We start from the raw sequence: 18,265 nt of genomic DNA, 5'->3' as shown, positions 1-18,265 counted from the left end.
CTATTCTCTGTCATGATGAATGCTACCCTCATGATTTAGTTTTCTGAACTAGATACTGAGATTTCTGACTTTTCATTATATTTACATCAACTCAACCAAATCAACATGTTAAAGCTCAAAAATATAAGAGAATTATCTAGTATCACCATTGTCCTTTAGTTCACATGGTTTCTTTTATGAGTGATTGAATTAGCAAATTAGCTTATCTGTTTCTAGGACCATTCTTAGCAATGTTATCTTTGAATCTCAACTCTTAGGAAAGTACATGGCACACACAGAATAAATTAATGGATCGATTAATGTATATAATGTTTGCAAAAGTGTTTCCTATATATGTTAATAAGAAAGCTTTTGATGTTTCTACTCAATTATTATTATTAGTGGTTTAATACTGATTTATAAAATTATGAAACAGCAGGGGCATCATCCACATGTTTCCTATCCCCAGAGTTCTGCATCCCCATTCCCTCAATTAGAAACTGAAGTAAGATTATAGATGAGTTGACCATTATTTCTATAACTATATATATTTGTATACATTTGCCCATTTTTCTTTTTTAAGGACACATTATCTTTATTTATTTAATAGAAGCAGCTAGAAACCAAGAGTGGAAGGGGAAATAGAGATGAAGAGATACAGAGATACCTGCAGCACTACTTCACCACTCGCAAAGCTTTCCCCCTGTAGGTGGGGCTGGGGACTCGAACCCTGGTCCTTGCTCATTTTATCATGTGTGCTCAGTCATTTGCACCACCCCAGCCCCTGTTTCCTCATTTTTTTCTATGGTCCTTACTTCCTTTCTGTTCTGAGTCACATACAACCCTACTGCTACTTACAAATGCCCTTCCTTTCCTCCTCTTCTCTCTCTAGATCTTGGGGTTTTGATGGAATTGGAGTTCAGAGCCCTCTGATTATCTTCCTCTAACATTGCTCCCCTTCTTGGCATATGGACCAGCATTCTTTTGGGGGTGCAGAAAGTTGGAGTTTGGCTTCTGTAACTGCTTCCCTGATGGACCTGGAGGTTGGCAGGTTGATCCATACTCCCAACCTGTTTCTGTTTCCCTAATAGGACAGAGCTCTGGAGACATGAGTTTCCAGGACACATTGATGTAGTAACCTGCCTTGGGAAGTCAGGATGGAATCATAGTACCATCTGCAACTTGGTGACTGAAAGGTCACAAGATATAAAGCAGTACAAAACAATAAAAATGAACAATAAATAGGAACCAAGAAGTAGGAAAAGAGCATATGAGAATAGGGATCTTAGGGTGAAAAGAAGCTAGGAAGTCTATTTCAACACATCAGTGTTCCTAGGGGGCCATGACTTTAGTCATTTTTGTTTTAACTTGATAACTAATATGCAGGTGGACTAAAAACATTGTCTGGAAAGATGTAGTCAGAGTTGAGAATATGAATAGAAAGCTGTATTATGGAGAGTAGCTTCCAAACTTGAAAAAAGTATATGAATACAATTAATTGTTTACCCTATTGGTTTGACACAGGGTCCATATATATGTATTCACATTTAGCACAGGAGTCTGTGTGACCTCTAAGTCCCTGTAACTACTAATTATATAAAAAGAAATCTTTGGTACTTTTTTGCTTACTACTTACTTAATTCTGTATTCATCGGCATATTTTAAATCTCCTGATTGTCTCTGGTTATGCCCTTTTTAAATTTTAATTTCATTTAAATGAGGTAATACATATAGAAAGATAGAGTGGTCCCAGAGGTGGCGCAGTGATAAAGCTTTGGACTTTCAAGCATGAGGTCCTGAGTTCGATCCCTGGCAGCACATGTGCCAGAGTGATGTCTGGTTCTTTCTCTCTCCTCCTATCTTTCTAAATAAATAAAATCTTGAAAGAAAGAAAGAAAGAAAGAAAGAAAGAAAGAAAGAAAGAAAGAAAGAAAGAAGATAGAGACTAGAGCATTGCTCATTTCTGGCTTAAATACCCTACCCTTTTCTAATTAACTCCTATTGACAACCAATATTGAATTCAGACAAATTAGATGACAGATGCAAGATTTTTGACAAATAAGATAGATATAATGGGTCTGGGAGATACCTTAATAGTTATGCAAGAAGACTGAGGTATCATGAGGCATCAAAAGCCTCAAGTTCACTCCCCAGTACCACCATAAGCAGAGACAGAGCTGAATAGTCTTCTGATAATTGATTAATTAGTTAACAAATTACAAAAAAAATGTTCAATTTCATAGTATTGTTCTGATTTCACTTGTGAAAATTCATGCAGTGACTATCATCAAATATATATATATATATATTTAACCAGAAGTGCACACTGTTTAGCTCTGGCTTATGGTGGTGTAGGGGATTGAACCGGGGATTTTGGAGCTTCAGGCATAAGAGTCTGTTTGTATAACCATTGTGCTATCTACCCTCTGCCCTGTCATCAAATATATATACCAGCTAATAATTGATGCTATATCAGAAAATAATTTAGATTATATACAGTATAGTTAGATTAAATATTCCTTTGACTGACTTAAACGAATTATCAGTAACAATATTTACTTTCTAATAGAGATAGCACCAATACTTAGAATTGTCCTATTGTTTGATGCCCTGCAGGTTTTGAAACACTCAGAACAACTATCACAGTATAAGTAGATAGAATAAGAACTGTTCTCTTTCTTTTTTCCTCTCAAATATAGAGATGACATACTGAAGGCACAAGAAAAGTAGAACATGTTCCATTATAAATATTAAGCAAATGTCTTAGGAGAGAAAGAACAACAACAACAAAAAGACTGAGGGGAAGAATAATTATTTCTCTGAAATCGCATTTGGCACATACATTTTGAAAAGTTTGCAACTCCTAGGACTATAAACATTGACCGACCTGTCAGTGCCCATGTTCAACAGGGAAGCAATTACAGAAGCCCGACCTTCCACCTTCTGCATCCCACAATGATCTTGGGTCCATACTCCCAGAGGGTTAAAGAATAGGAAATCTATCAGGGGATGGGATAGGATATGGAGTTCTGGTGGGAATTGTGTGGAATTGTGCCCCTGTTATCCTATGGCTTTGTCAATGTTTTGTTTTTATAAATAAATAAAAAAAAAAGAATACCATTAGCCAAGAAGGGTCGTTGTTGTGGTTTAGACAAATGACAAAGAACATTAGGCCAGTGGGATAAAGTAGAGCAAAGAGAATTGGATAGCACATTGAAAGGATGCTTGTCAATATCCAAATAAAACTGGCTTAAATACTGGAGAGAATATTAACTCACATAACACGAACTCCAGAAATAAGTAAGTTAACCAGATGGTGAATTTAGTTGCTGAATTAGGATAATAAAGATATTAGTTCCTATATTTTGTATGCTTTATACTGTCAAGTTTTGGCTTTTATCCCATATTTGTATTCTGAAGGTGACTGGATTCAAGTCTTCCCATAATCACCACAACAACCCAAATTTCTTGTGAATGTTTCTTTTTATCAAGGAATAAAACCTTTTGCTGTGAGGTTGTTCCTTACTTCACCATCTCACAGTTGCATTGTTATGCCTAAGTCCATCACTTATAATGGGAAAACCAATTGACTTGACCCAATTAATAGTATCTGTGTTAACTCATACTCTCCATCTTGGATTAAAGGATGCATTTTGTGTAATTCACTGAAATAGGAACTGTTAGAAGAAGAAATGAAAGAGAAGATATGATAGATTAGGAACACATAGTAATTGGCATGTCTACAAGAGATCCAGGAAATGTTTGGTAGTAATTTGGCAAAAGACCTGGAAGGCACGAGTAAAGAGCTGGTGGTTGAAGTCACAAATTAAATTCTTGGAAGGAATATGAGGAATGAGATAACAGGGTTCTAGAATACCCTCCAATAAGAGGTCAGAGAAAGAAGAATCAGGGAAAGAAATCAGAAAACTGAAAAGAAAAATAAAAGTAATTTTTTTATTTGTTACTAGGGTTATTGTTGGGGTTTTGTGCCTGCACTATAAATTCACCAGTAATTCAGCAGTAATTTTTTCTATTTATTTATGATGAAGAGAAATTAAGGGGGAAAGAAGAAATAGAAAGGGAGGTAGATTGAGAGACACCTATATCACTACTTCACTCCTCCTGAAGTAAAGTAGTGACAGTTCCCCACTGCATGTGGGGAAAGGGGCCTTGAACCTTGGTCCCTGTACATAGTAATGTGTTGGTCCCTGTACATAGTAATGTGTACACTCAGTCAGGTGTGCCACTGCCTAATCTCCACAAACAAAGTTTTATGAATTTCAGATAAAGTTAAAAAAAAAAAAAGAGGACAAATGGCTTTACTGTGGACTTGGTCAGAATTCCTATACATGGTCATGCAAGTAAAACAATACAATTCAAAAATAGAGAAGGAATAAAAAGAGTGCATAGGTGGGATTTTTCTTCTGAGAGTTTTTTTTATCCTATTTTTTTTTCTGCCACCAGGGTAATTGTTGGGGTTTAGTGCCAGCACTATGAATCCACTACTCCCAGTGTCCCTTTATTTCCTTTTTTCCCCTTAATTTTTATGATAGGACAGAGAGAAGAGGGGGAGTTAGGGAAGCATCCAAGGCTCAAACCCGGGTCTTTAAGCTCAGTAATATGTGTGCTTAACCAGGTATGCCACCACCTGACCCCCTTCTCAGAGTCTATTAGAAAAGCCTTTCAAATGTTTGTGTGTTCATAGAAAGAAAAGGCTATCCTCTATTTTTAGGAAAGGAAGACTTCTATTATAAAAAAAAAAAAATTAAAACTTGACCTGAATGTAAAAGACAATACTTAGGGGAATGAAGACGGACTGAGAAGTGTGGGATCTATTACAGCATGACTGATTCCTTGTGCAAAAGTCTACAATTTTCATTTGAAATTAAAAAAAAAAAACAGAATTAGATTCTGCCTAACAACTGAAAAAAATAGTTTGAAAGTCTATAAGATCCTTAATGGGTCACACTTCCTTTTTTTCATAAAATTCCTGTCCTTTTCATTCAGAGAGTTCTTGGACTACAATTTGTTCATGGTGCTACATTCCTTATAACAGCAACATGGAACAGAGGTGGTAACTGTCACAAATACCACTTTACAGAGGGCAAACCAGAGAAGGCAAGAAATGAGTCAACTATGGATATAAGATGGGCACCCCAAGGTCCAGAAACCATGTTCTCATTTCTATTTCCAGTAGCCATGATCAAGAGAAAAGCTACCATGAATGTATACATTTCTAGCCTTCCATTTTCTTTCTTAACGTAATGCTTAGCAAAACCATCTTGGCTTTGTGTTACACTTCCCAGGATGAGTTTATAGTAATGATTTCTTCAAAGATCAAGACTTTGATGAAAAACACTCAAATGATACATTTGCTATCCAGAAGTCTAAGTAAGTAGTGATAGTATCATTTCTTCATGTGTTGAAAATCTTTTATGAAAACATAATATAATTTCCATATGAAATTCAACTTCTGGAACAAAATGATAGTCAGTATTCCACTCAGACAATGTCAGTTGGAAAAGTACAGTAATCTACTTGGATTTCAAACTTCTAAATCATGTGGGATGCACTGATAATTTGGCTTTGAAATTGTAAGCCACTTTGCTATCCTGAAAGTTCAGAAGTTCCATAGCAAGTAATTTTTCTCCTTTTATATTATCTTAACTTCCCTTCCAATAAATTTCAATCATTCCTTTTCATCATACAATGACTGTATCAAACTGTTCTGTTTGATCAAATTTCTTAGTGATCAGAAATATGAAAATTAAAATGTCATTTAAAATTTTTCAGATAGCAAAACCTAATACATTTGATGATATCAGGTATTAGAAAGTGTGTGTAGCACCAAGTGCATACATCAGTGAGAAAACATTCTCATGTGAGAGAAAATACTGGTATAACTACTTGGAAGATAACTTGGCAAAACTTTGTCAAGCTTAAGTGTACATATCCTACCCAGTGTATCTAGTTCCTAGTGTCTCCTCTAGGAAACCTCTAACAAAGGGATGTAAATAAACACATATGGAAATGTTTTGTGCAGTGCTGTTGGCAACAGTGAAGGTGGAAATGTGTCAACAAGAATGAAGTATTCAATTTCAGGACACTGGTCATCTCAATGAGAATGTGACAAAGATAAGACAGGTTATACTTTTAACTCTATTGTTTCTATATTTCAAAGTAGGGAGATACTTGAAAATTAAAATGGAAAATATTTAGTTCAGAAATATGTACGCAATATATAATGTATATAGACAACATATATTTCACCTCTATATATGTACATTTCTGTTCATACCCACCACACCAAAGTAGCAGTGCCATACTTACTTGAAAACTGACTCCCTTGCTTTCTCTTCCTACCACCTTTTCCCTTTCCTCTCTGGTAACTTCCATATTTCTCACAGTCAAAGAATTATTTTTGTTGTAGTTTTTTTTAGGTCTTTTGCCCTGGTTATTTACATTACACATATGAAGGAGATCTTTTGGTAATTGTCTTTCACTCTTTGACTTAATTTGCTCAAGTTCCATCTTTGTTTACTGCAAAAGGCAAAATTACATCTTTTAACTGGGGCTTATTTAATTGAGTGTATAATCTAATACTCTTTTCATGAGACCACTTTTTTATTACAAATTTCTATCACCTATCACAGGAGAAAAATTTCTTGGCTTTTCTCCATTCATTGCAGTCTACTACTTTGAACAAGTGTGTGTGTGTGTGTGTGTGTGTGTGTGTGTGTGTGTGTGTGTGTGTGTGTTAGTTGAAGTATCTTTGCATTATAATACCACAAAGTTCTCAGGTGTACTTCATTAAAAATCAACGTGTGTGCCCCCTGTTATCTTGATTTATTCTCTTCTCAAATGCCCTGGATTTCCCTCTTTCCTTCTGGTAAACATTAATTTGTCTTATAGTAATCCAAAAGTTTACTACTTTTTCATTTGATTCATCTGTTTTCTCTATAAACTATATATAAGTGAAATCATATGCTTGTATTTCTCCATCTGGTTTATTTCACTTAACACGAAACTTTCTATATCTGTCCGTATTGTTGCAAATGACAGGGTTCATCTTTTATTTTCTTATCGTGAGTATTCCACTGCGGCATTTACCACATTTTTATCCACTTATAAGTCAATGGGCATTCATATTGTTTTCCATTATTAACTACAACAAATAATGCTGAGATAAATATAGCTGTGTACATACTGTTTCATATTGGTGCTTTTGCAATTTTGGTTTAAATATTCTTTCGGATAACTGAGTTGTTCTACTGAGTATACATACCACACAATTTAAAATTTTTATTGGGGGTGAATAATGATTTATACTATAGTCTTTAACACATAGGCACAGCCTCTCATCACCCCTTGACTAATGTGTAGGAAACACAACAGAATCCCAGTGTCCCTTCATCCTGTCCCTTTCCCTGATTTCCCAGAGTTCTTTATTTTGGTGCAGTATAATACTCCCGGTCCAAATTTCACCTTATGTTTTCCCTTATCGTTCTTTGTTCTTAAGTTCCACCTATAAGTGAGATCACTTAAAACTGGTCTTTCTGGCTTATCTCACTCAGCATTATGACTTTTAGTTCTGACCATACCACTGCAAAGGAGATGGTCTCATCATTTTTGACAGCTACATAATACTTCATGGTGTATATGTACCACTACTTCCTTAGCCATTGACAGGTCATTGGGCAACTGGGTTGCTTCTAAATTTGGGCTGTTACAAACTGTGCTGCTATTAAGATTTGTGTGCATAGGTCCTTTCAGATAGGTGTTTTTGTTTTCCCTAGGTAAATCCCTAGGAGAGGGATTGCTGGGTCATATGAAGGTTCGTTTCTAGAGTTCTGATTGATCTCCAGACTATTTCCCATAGGGCCAACTTACATTCCCAACAGCAATACAGTAAAGTCCCTATATTTCCCTACAGCCTCTCCAACAGCTGATGTCTCTGTCTCTTTCAATGTGTGCCATTCTCACAGGTGTAAATATAATACTCATTTTTATCCAGCTATCCATCAATGGATATTCTGGCATTTTCTTCTCTTAGCTATTGCAAATAATGCTGCTATTAGTATAAAGATATATATATCCCTTCTGAATTAGTGTTTTCATATCCTTTAAGTAAACAGCAGGGATAATATTTATGGGTCATATAGCCATGTCTACCTTTATTTGTTTTTATTTCACCAGAATACAGTTCAGCTCTGGCTTATGGTGGTTCTGGGGACTAAGCATAATAGTTATGCAAATGACTTTCATGCCTGAGAAAGTCTGAGCTCCTACTTTTTAATTTTTAAAGGAATCCCCCTAACATTTCTCACTGAAATTACACTAACTTACATTTTACACCAATAATGTACAAGAGTTCTTTCTTATCATGACTAGGAATTTCTGTCTTTTTGACATAAAATATTCTCAGAGGCGTGAGATGAAACTTTGCTGTGGTTTTAATTTGCATTTCCCAAGTCAGTACAATAAAGCATCTTTCATGTACCTATAAACCATCTCTGTGTTTTCATTGTAAATTTTTCTATTCAAGTTACATATTTAATAGTTTTTCTTCATTGATCATATGGTTTCTGTCCCTGCTGTTGCCTGGCCATATCCAAAATAAAAACATATGGGCATGGATATGTTCAATAAATTTGTATTTACACAAACAGACTTTAGATTGGTTTCAGTCAGTGGCAGATAGCTTGTCACAGATTATAGATGTCAAAAGTCAGTAGCAATAGATAAGCACTCTTAGGCTAAAGAAGGATAGTCCTGTAGGGAAGAGAGAGAGAGAGAGAGAGAGAAGGAGAGAGAGAGAGAGAGAGAGAGAGAAGGAGAGAGGTGGAGAGATATACCACACATCTTTTAGAGATAAGGCATTAGTTGAAACACCATCCTCTCAGCCTAAGAATCCAAATCATTGGTGAAATATATGTGATTGTTAAAGTTATAGTAGTAAAACAAACAAGAAAGATGTCCGCTGTTTGATGTTGTTGGGAGTTGTGTTTGGGGGGCTTTTGTTTGATTTTGATTCTGTCTCTCTTGACTGTGGGGAGTTTATCCCAAATGTGACTTATTATTCAGCTCTGCATACTTTTTATCCATCTACCAAAGATGCTGTAGAATTTTAAACTATAGAAAACATCTAAGGTCCATCCTATTCATCACTCTTGAACAGCCCAGAACTGTCTTAACAGATCTCTAAAACTCAACGTCATGCTGAGAGTGCATGCACCATTGGCCAAGGGTTGAGTGTTTCCAATATCTCTGTCTGCACACACACAAAAAATTGACCCAGAATGTCTGCTTATGCCATCAGCTTTTACAGTCATGATACTCCTTTTTAGTCAGCATCAGTGTGAGGCCACAAGGAAAGTTAATAAAACTATCAGAATTGATTTGCAAGTTTCTTCTGATAATAGCCAAGCACAAAAAGTAAATATGAAATGCAGACTACTTCTTCCATCTTTACTGCTAGTGGTGTCAGCATTTCTGTGAAGTAAATTGCATATCAACCATTTCTCTAAGTAATTTAGGACAGAACATAATTCTAAAGTGATAATGCAGGTCTTAGTGGAGTCACTGTCATGTATGTGCAGCTCATTTGTATAATGAAGATACACAAGAATTCTCTGGTGATTTCCCCCAGTGGGTAGTGTGTTGGATTTTCAGGCATGAAGTCCTGAGTTCAGTCTCTGGCACTGCATATGCCAGAGTACTATGCTGCCTTTTGTTTCTCTCTTTTGTTTTCTGATTCTATCATGAAATAAATAAAATAAACATCAAAAATTTTAAAACACAACTAAGGGTCAGCAAGTGTGTATCATGATCATACATAAAGTTATACTATTGTAGTGCCCTTTAAAGACGAGATAGTCGAATGTTCATCATGACAGAATAGTTGCCTACTACAGGGATTCCAGATCTTTGGAAATCTCACTGTTGCTGTTTGTGAGGGAGCAAAGAAAATAGTTGTAGAGGAAGTAAATAAGACTCTAGCTTGCCTTCAGTCATCTAGAATTCATTGACTTCTCTAGTTTCTGAAAATGGGAAGCTTGTTTTTCTTCTTATGTTCCTCTGAGGCTGAAGTCCTAGAGGTGATTGCCAGATATCCTGAAAATGTTTTAAAGCATTTACTATATCAAATACTATTGCATCGGAGAATTCCTTGTGTTATATTGATCTGAACCTGTGCAAAATTATTCATGGTTGAGCCTATCAAAAATGCATGTGAAGCTACTCTTAGAATTAGGATCTGGGAAGTCAAGCAGGCTAATTACAAATCTTTCCTGGCTTGGACTTTCAAACATTTGCTGTGTTCAGTCAGAACATTAATATTTTGGGAAATTATTAAAATGAAATCAAAATTCTTTTTAAGAGATTTGAGAACATAAGCCATTCTTCAACTGCAATAAGCTGTGTGAGACAAGCAAACCAAGCAGACTGATCACCATGAGCCAACTGGAAGTGCAGCCATTTTCATATAACTTTTCTTGTGTGCAAGGGAGGAGCATGGGAAAAGCCTTGTAAAAATTCAAAAATGAGTGTTCTTTTGCTCTCCCTATTTTCATTTTTTAATAGTTTCTTGACATGAATCCTTACTGTGAAAATTCCAGTAATTGTCTTGGACAAAAATATTTTATTAAAAAAGCATTTTTCCTTTTTTCCTCCTCTCTGCTTTTAATTTTTTTAATTCTTCCACTCAATGTCATATATATATTTCTTCAATTCCTGCACTTTCAGCATTGTCAGAACCTGGGTGAATCCTGTTTGATATATATTTAGAGATCTTCACTGGAGAAATGTTGATTTATAAAACTATTATTGCCACAAATGTACACTGTCATTTCTCTCTATGATAGATGTCAGCTTTTTATCCTGTTTGAATTTTAAGAGATCAACTTAGCTATTTTCTAGGTATATCCTTCTCTCTCTCCAGAAAGAACAATGCCCTCACTATGCCCCAAGGTCAGTGGAATCAATGAATCACCTTTAGATTGCTGACCTCAGTGCTATTAATTTTGAATATTTAGGACAAAGTCTAGCTTTTGTCTCCTAAAACATCTCAGGAGATTCAGATCACAGAATCGCTGACATGCATACCTATGCTGTTGTTCCTATATAAAAATCATGTTGTCATTTTTCATACCTTTCTCTAGCTTCATAATTGAAACCTTGTTCAAGGCAATTAAATGCATGATATTCATATTTCATTCAATACATGTGTTGAGTATATTATCTACCAGCCTCTAGGACCTTAAATTTCAGTTGGGGAAACAGATGGTAAAAAATAAATTAGATCATAAAATACTATCATTTTCTCCTTCAAATAACTTCTGGGATAACAATAATTTATGAGACAGTTATTGGGTGCCCAGCAGTGGTTTGAGTCCCTAGGCCTTCTTGCAAGAGGGAAGCTTCACAATGCAGCTAAGCAATGGTGCAGGTGTCTTTTTTGTCTCTCTCCCTTTCCATCTCCCTCTTCTCTCTTGACTTTTCTCTGTGTCTACCCAAGAAAGAAAGAAATAAAATAAAGACATGTTTTTAAAAAAAGGGGGGGGACTTATTGTTACATGAGTACAGTTTCAGGTCTCCCTATGATATGCTCCACACACATTATCAACTGAAGTCTTCCTCCATAACAGAACACAGGGTCCCTACTGCCTTCTCAACTCTCCCCAGTATATCTCTTAGCTATGTTGCAATAAATCACAACTAATCTAAGTTTCACCCTGTTTTTTCCTCTCTTTTTTTCTTTTTCTTCTTTTTATTTTTTTTTATTTAAGAAAGGATTAATTAACAAAACCATAGGGCAGGAGGGGTACAACTCCACACAATTCCCACCACCCAATCTCCATTTCCCACCCCCTCCCCTGTGAGCTTTCCCATTCTCTATCCCTCTGGGAGCATGGACCCAGGGTCATTGAGGGTTGCAGAAGGTAGAAGGTCTGGTTTCTGTAATTGCTTCCCCGCTGAACATGGGCGTTGACTGCTTGGTCCATACTCCCAGTCTGCCTCTCTCTTTCCTTAGTAGGGTGTGTCTCTGGGGAAGCTGAGCTCCAGGACACATTGGTGGGGTCTTCAATCCAGGGAAGCCTGGCCAGCATCCTGATGGCATCTGGAACCTGGTGGCTGGAAAGAGAGTTAACATACGAAGCCAAACAAATTGTTGAGCAATCATGGAACCAAAGCTTGGAATAATGGAGAGGAAGTGTTAGGGAGGTACTCACTGCAAACTCTAGTGTACTTCTGCTTTCAGGTATATATTTTGCAGTAGTTTATGGATACATGTGAACATAAGCTCTCTCTCACAGAAACTGGTGTATATCTAGGTTTTGGGACTTTGTTAGAAAGTGAACCACCTGAGATGAAATTAGAGTGTACTATAAAAGGAAAGGTCTCACCCAAGTAATGAAGCTGAAGGGTTGTCATTCCACACGTGAAGTCTCTGGACACAGTCTGAGGTAAAGCATCTTAAGGTGGCAATCGTTGCGTTGGTTAGGTTGTGATCGGCGGATGCAATATTATTTGGTATGGATTGGAAGAGGCATATGTAAAAGTGGGCCCTATCCAATGGTTCCAGGACTGGGGGAAGTAGGGGCTCTATAGTGGAGATGTGAGGTTCCTGCTGTCTTAGGGTTCAAAAAGACAATCGATAGTTAATGTTATCATCACATTATTTGGTAATTGGGTTAACTTTGAAAAGTCCTTTTGTTATGGTTTGCTGTACAGTATCCAGTATCTTGTATAAAGCTGTGCTGTTGGATGATTTCTTTTTTTCTTAAATCGCATCTATGGGTGAGGTCATTCAATTTTCATCCTTCCCTTTCTGACTTATCTCAATTAATATTATTCCTTCAAGTGCTATTCAAGATATACCAAATGAGATTTCCTAATTTGTAACAGATGTGGTATTTCAATATATATATATATATATATATATATATATATATATATATATATTTCACAACTTTCTTTTTACATTGTCTTTCCAAATAAATTTATTGGATATAAATAATACTTTTCATGACAGTGTTTGTAAGATGAATACAACTTCTTATCTTCCTCTGATAGGTATCTGCATGTCACTCTCACCCAACAACTTGTCTTCCTTCTCTGGGGCCTCAACATCCTCTCAAACCCCTCCTGCTTCTACATTTTTAGAGCCCTTGTTTCTTCAGCAATAAACCACAATTAATCTAAGAATCACCCTGTTTTATCCTTTTCTTTTTTGGTTATTAAGTTCCACCTAGGAATGGGATCATCACCCATAGTTTTTGTTTTGGAGGTTTATCTCACTGATCTCTTCACATTCCATTCAAGGTATGTCAGAAAAGGTTTTATTAGCTTAGCTTTTTAGAGCTAAGTAGCATTCCATTTTGTCTATATGACACAACCTAACCACTCATTTGTTGTTGGACATTTAGGTTGTTTGTAACTTTGGAAAATTACAATTAGTGCTGCTATGAATATACCTGTCCCTAAACCTTTTCAAGTAAGTATCTTTGCATTCTGAGGAACTGCTAGATCATATAGTAGGTCAATTTCCAATATTCTACAGAGTTTCCAGACTGTTTCCTTCAAATCCTGAACCAATTTACATTTTCACCAACAGCATGTAAGGGATCCTTTTCCCCTACATCCTCACTAGCTGTTTGCCTTTTTTTTTTTAATCTTAAGACATCTATTTAATGGAGATATAAGTAGTAACTATTTCATGTTTTCTTTTCTTAAAGTTTACAGTATTTACAGTTCATGTATATAACTTGCTTAGTACCATGACTGACTGATACATAAAAAATGTTTAGAAATATGAGTACATATTATGGTTATCAAAACAAGAAAGTAAAAAGAGGAGGACAGAGGATAGAGGAATAAAGTTATGTTTTCAATTATGACTGGCAGTTAGTTTTCTAGGCCTCCCTATTCTTAAATGCATTAATCATATTAGTATTGTTTTTGTATGACATTATCACAGGTATGAAATGGTACCTGGTTGTCTTCATTTGCATTTATCTGTTAATTAGTAATTTTAAGGTTTTTTTTTTAATGATCCACATAATTTCAAACATCCAGTTATCTGTTTTGGTAAAGAGTCTACCAATATCTTCTCATCATTGATACTGTTGACATAAAAAAAATGTTTTCCCAATTCATGGGTATAGAATGTCTTTCCATATCTTTATGTCTTTTGTGTTTCTTTTAATGGTTATTCATAATCTTCTGTGTACATGTATTTCATCTCCATTGTTAAGTTTATTCCTAGGTACTTGTTTTGGCTGCTTTTGGAAGTGAAATTGATTTGGAGATTTCTTTTTCTGGTTTACTACTTTTTAAAGGAATGTTACTGATTTTTGTACATTAAACTCTGTAATCTGTCATCTTATTTTATTATCTAATTTGTTTCCCGGAGTATACTATAATGTCATCTGCTAGTAGTGCAGACTTTGCTTTTTCAGCTCTGATCTGTATCCCCTTTAATTACTTTTTATCTCCAGTTGCCTCTGAGCAATGTGCATCCACACCTCCTCCACCCCTACACACACACACACACACACACACACACACACACACACACACCCCTCTGGGCAATGTGCATCCATAACCCCTCAACCCCTACACACACACACACACACACACACACACACCTCAGTGCGGCTCCAGCTCATCCCAACCAGCTACTTTAACGCCTTTCTCTTGTTACAGGATGTTCTGGAAGCTTTCTCTGTCCTTGTTCCTGGTTGCTGTGCTGGTAAAGGTGGCGGAGGGTAGAAAGAATCGGCCCGCGGGAGCCATCCCTTCGCCTTACAAAGATGGCAGCAGCAACAATTCTGAGAGATGGCAGCATCAGATCAAAGAGGTGCTGGCCTCCAGCCAGGAGGCCCTTGTGGTCACGGAGCGCAAGTACCTCAAGAGTGATTGGTGCAAGACGCAGCCGCTGCGGCAGACAGTGAGCGAAGAAGGCTGCCGCAGCCGCACCATCCTCAACCGATTCTGCTATGGCCAGTGCAACTCCTTCTACATCCCGCGCCACGTCAGGAAAGAGGAGGAGTCCTTCCAGTCCTGCGCCTTCTGCAAACCGCAGCGCGCCACCTCCGTCCTCGTGGAACTCGAGTGCCCCGGCCTGGACCCCCCCTTCCGACTCAAAAAAATCCAGAAGGTGAAGCAGTGCAGGTGCATGTCGGTGAACCTGAGCGACTCGGACAAGCAGTGAGCTCCGGAGCAGGGTGCCGCTCCCCCGTTCCGTGAGTGCCCTGCCCTCCGGGTCGCGCTGTCACCGCCTCTGTCCCTGTCCACCGAGCTCACTCACACGCTGTCTGCCCTCTCCCCATGGGCAGCAAGCGCAGCTGCCTGGGGTTGACGGCGTCCTAGTCACAAACACGGACGCTAGGGGGGCCTTGCTGATGTATTTCTGACCGACCCCGGGCCTCACCTGTGCCTCACATGTCAGGCTGAGCAGCAGGTCCGAAGGAAGATGCTGGAGAATCGCCAGCCACCACCCAGTTGTCGGAGAGAAGCTTTGGGATGATGATGGACTTTTGTCAATATGCACTGATGTTTCCACCATGTGGAAAAGCGAGTATTTCTCTGGCCTAGACTACAAGTCATTTCCCCTTCTCCCATAAAAATGAAAGGTGTTCATTCCTCCTCCTCGAATCTCTCCTGCTGGTGTATGACCTCTGCCTGAGATTATTCATTCAAGTGATTCACAGGCTGCTTTTTGCCAGTCGTGATGCTGATTTGGACCAGGTCTTGTGTAAGGATGTCTGGGTTGACAGAAGGTTAGCCTAAGGAACCTGATAGCCACAGGAAAACCTGAGTCATTTGGATGACAAAGTGGGCTTCCCTAGGACTTTGTTAATAGCAGACCTGACACGCCCTTCCACTAGCCATCACTGCCTCTTCTTTCCCACTTACCCTAATGCCATCCATGGGCTGAAGATAAGCTCTGGTGTGCATGCTATTATCGCTGCAATTAGAATATTATTACACACAAAAGGTCTCTCTGTTAACAGCGGTTTTATAATTGACCTGTATCATAAAATACTATTTCAAAAAAGTATTATAACTCTATCCATCTATTACTTCACGTGTTTGATTAGGCTTTGCAGCACCATTCATAGTACAGACCAGAGCAGGTTGGTGATCTGCTTCCAGCAAAGTGATTTACTCATAAATGCCTAATCAGCAGCTTACTGTCATGCACCTACTCATAAACTGGGCAGGGAAATTGGAAGAGTTATAATTTTACATTGGCTATATTTCACTGAAGTTACTAAAGCATAGCACAATGCAAAAACTGGGTTGGGGGAGGAGACACACTGGGAAGTTGTAAGCCTAAAATTGAAAAGACTCTACACTATTTAATACACACATGTGGAGTGAAATTTTTACACCAGCTAACTACCATGACACAAAACAAACATTTCCTGTTAAAAGAAATAAATACTTTAAAAATATAAGGAACTGAATCACTCTGTGATATAGAATAAAATGTTAAAGAATAAATAATATATGTGGGACAGAAATCTTGTTGAGCAGAAAACAACTAGCTTTCTTTTCAAAGAATAAACTTTAAAGTGGATGAGTAAACATTAGTTCACCTTTCATTATTATTATTGTTGACCTTTTATGTTGCTATCTCTTAAAAGAACAACATTGACATGATTTATTTTTCATGCAAAATTCTACTTACTTTAAACACCTTTCTTAAATTGCCCCACAGAATCTTCCCTGCAAGTAATGTTTAAGAAATCTGATAAATGTGAATAAGCTGCCATTGATGATAAACAACAGACTTGTGAAAATCTGTCTTTGGTAATTCTGAAAAACACAATCTCAGGTGAAGTCTCAAATTCTCCTCCTAAGAGAATCCCAAAAGGCCCAGTTTCTGGGTGTGTGAGAGGCTCTCTTCATGCTTCCTTGGGAACTGAGGCTTCTTGCTATTAGACAATGATTGGGGATCTAAAGACATTCACCTGGAAAGCAAGGATTCAAGTGGGGCATTAATTGCACATTTCATTCCTGTCTGTAGCACCATGAAACCCAAGGAAAACATATTGCTGGGGCTGGGTGGTATCGCACCTGGTTGAGCGCACATGTGCAAGGACCTGTGTTACAATGTGCAAAAGGACCTGTGTTCGAGCCTCCAGTCCCCACCTGCAGAAGGAAAGCTTCATGAGTGGTGAAGCAATGCTACAGGTGTCTCTCTGTTTCTTTCCCTCTCTATCTCCCCCTTCCTCCAGATTTTTGTCTGTCTCTATCTAATGCCTAAATAAAGACAATAAAAAACTTAAAAAAAGAAAACATATTGCTTTGACTTCAGAAATATAACCATCCAGCCCTAAATTGGGAAGCAGGAATTAAAAAAAATCCTTGCGGGGTAGGGATAAAAAGTAGAGAAGCAGTTAAAGTTCAGAATTTTTTTTTTTTTGCATTTGGTGGAAAACCTCACATCAGATTCAGTGGCAGAACAAAGAGCAGAAAAGCTGTGAAAGAAAGATGTCCATGTGATTGTAATGACCACTAATGGTGTGCAGGAGCAGACAGAGAGAGGAGTTGCCAACCCATTTACAAAGTGAGCCCCTGTCATTTTATTCATACAGAACCCTAATAGATAGGGGTAGGGTTACACTATGCACAAAATACAAACATGAGTACACTCTCTTTGAAACCAATTGTAGATGAGATGTAGCAATGAAATCAACATGATATGCTGCAATCTCAAGCTCCTTCTGGGGGCCACCATATATATAAAGTTTACCTTCTAATGGCTTAAATTGTATTTAATTGGTTTTTCGTTTATTAATGAAGAAAAACTATAAGTAGAATGTAATTATTTTATAGTTGTATTAAGTTATAGAGCAAATAAAAATAGGATTGTATGTGATACTGGTGTGATATGTCATGGAAATTTAAGCCTGAGCTTGTTTCAGTAAGTAGCAAAGGAACACAGTGCATTCAGAGCATGTCTACCCAACCGTTCTGATCTCATCACGTAGTCTATCTCTCATAATCTTCTTTGGTTCTGACATCTTCAGTGAGAATTAAAATCAGAGATACATGTTGCTGAGATGATGGGGATGGTTCTCAAGTCCTGGTGTTGGGGAGTTTTCAAGTCTCTTATAGATTCATCTAACAAATGAAAACAGGATTCTTAATCCTTTCTCCATGTACCCTCTGAATAAGAACAGCTTTCAAAGTAGCTCACATGGACAGTGTGCCTGCTTGACCATGGCTGCAACCAAGGTTTGAGTCTTCCCCTCCACTGAACCGCAGGAAGCCC

At 37.5% G+C, this 18,265-nt stretch overlaps 1 protein-coding gene across 1 annotated transcript in view; it reads left to right on the top strand.

The window, feature by feature from the left end:
- Window positions 1-17,869, top strand: part of GREM2 (gremlin 2, DAN family BMP antagonist) — a 147,957-nt gene extending 130,088 nt beyond the window's left edge. The window contains exon 2 of the mRNA XM_060192034.1: window positions 14,686-17,869. Coding sequence (XP_060048017.1) covers window positions 14,687-15,193 — 507 coding nt within the window. The 5' untranslated portion in view covers window position 14,686 and the 3' untranslated portion in view covers window positions 15,194-17,869. The remainder of the gene's footprint in view (window positions 1-14,685) is intronic.
- Window positions 17,870-18,265: the final 396 nt, after the last annotated feature.

Source organism: Erinaceus europaeus, chromosome 6 (genome assembly GCF_950295315.1).
Source record: "Erinaceus europaeus chromosome 6, mEriEur2.1, whole genome shotgun sequence".
NCBI lineage: Eukaryota > Metazoa > Chordata > Mammalia > Eulipotyphla > Erinaceidae > Erinaceus > Erinaceus europaeus.
Note: the sequence above shows the minus strand (reverse complement) of the source record. Positions and strands in the feature narration are given on the sequence as shown.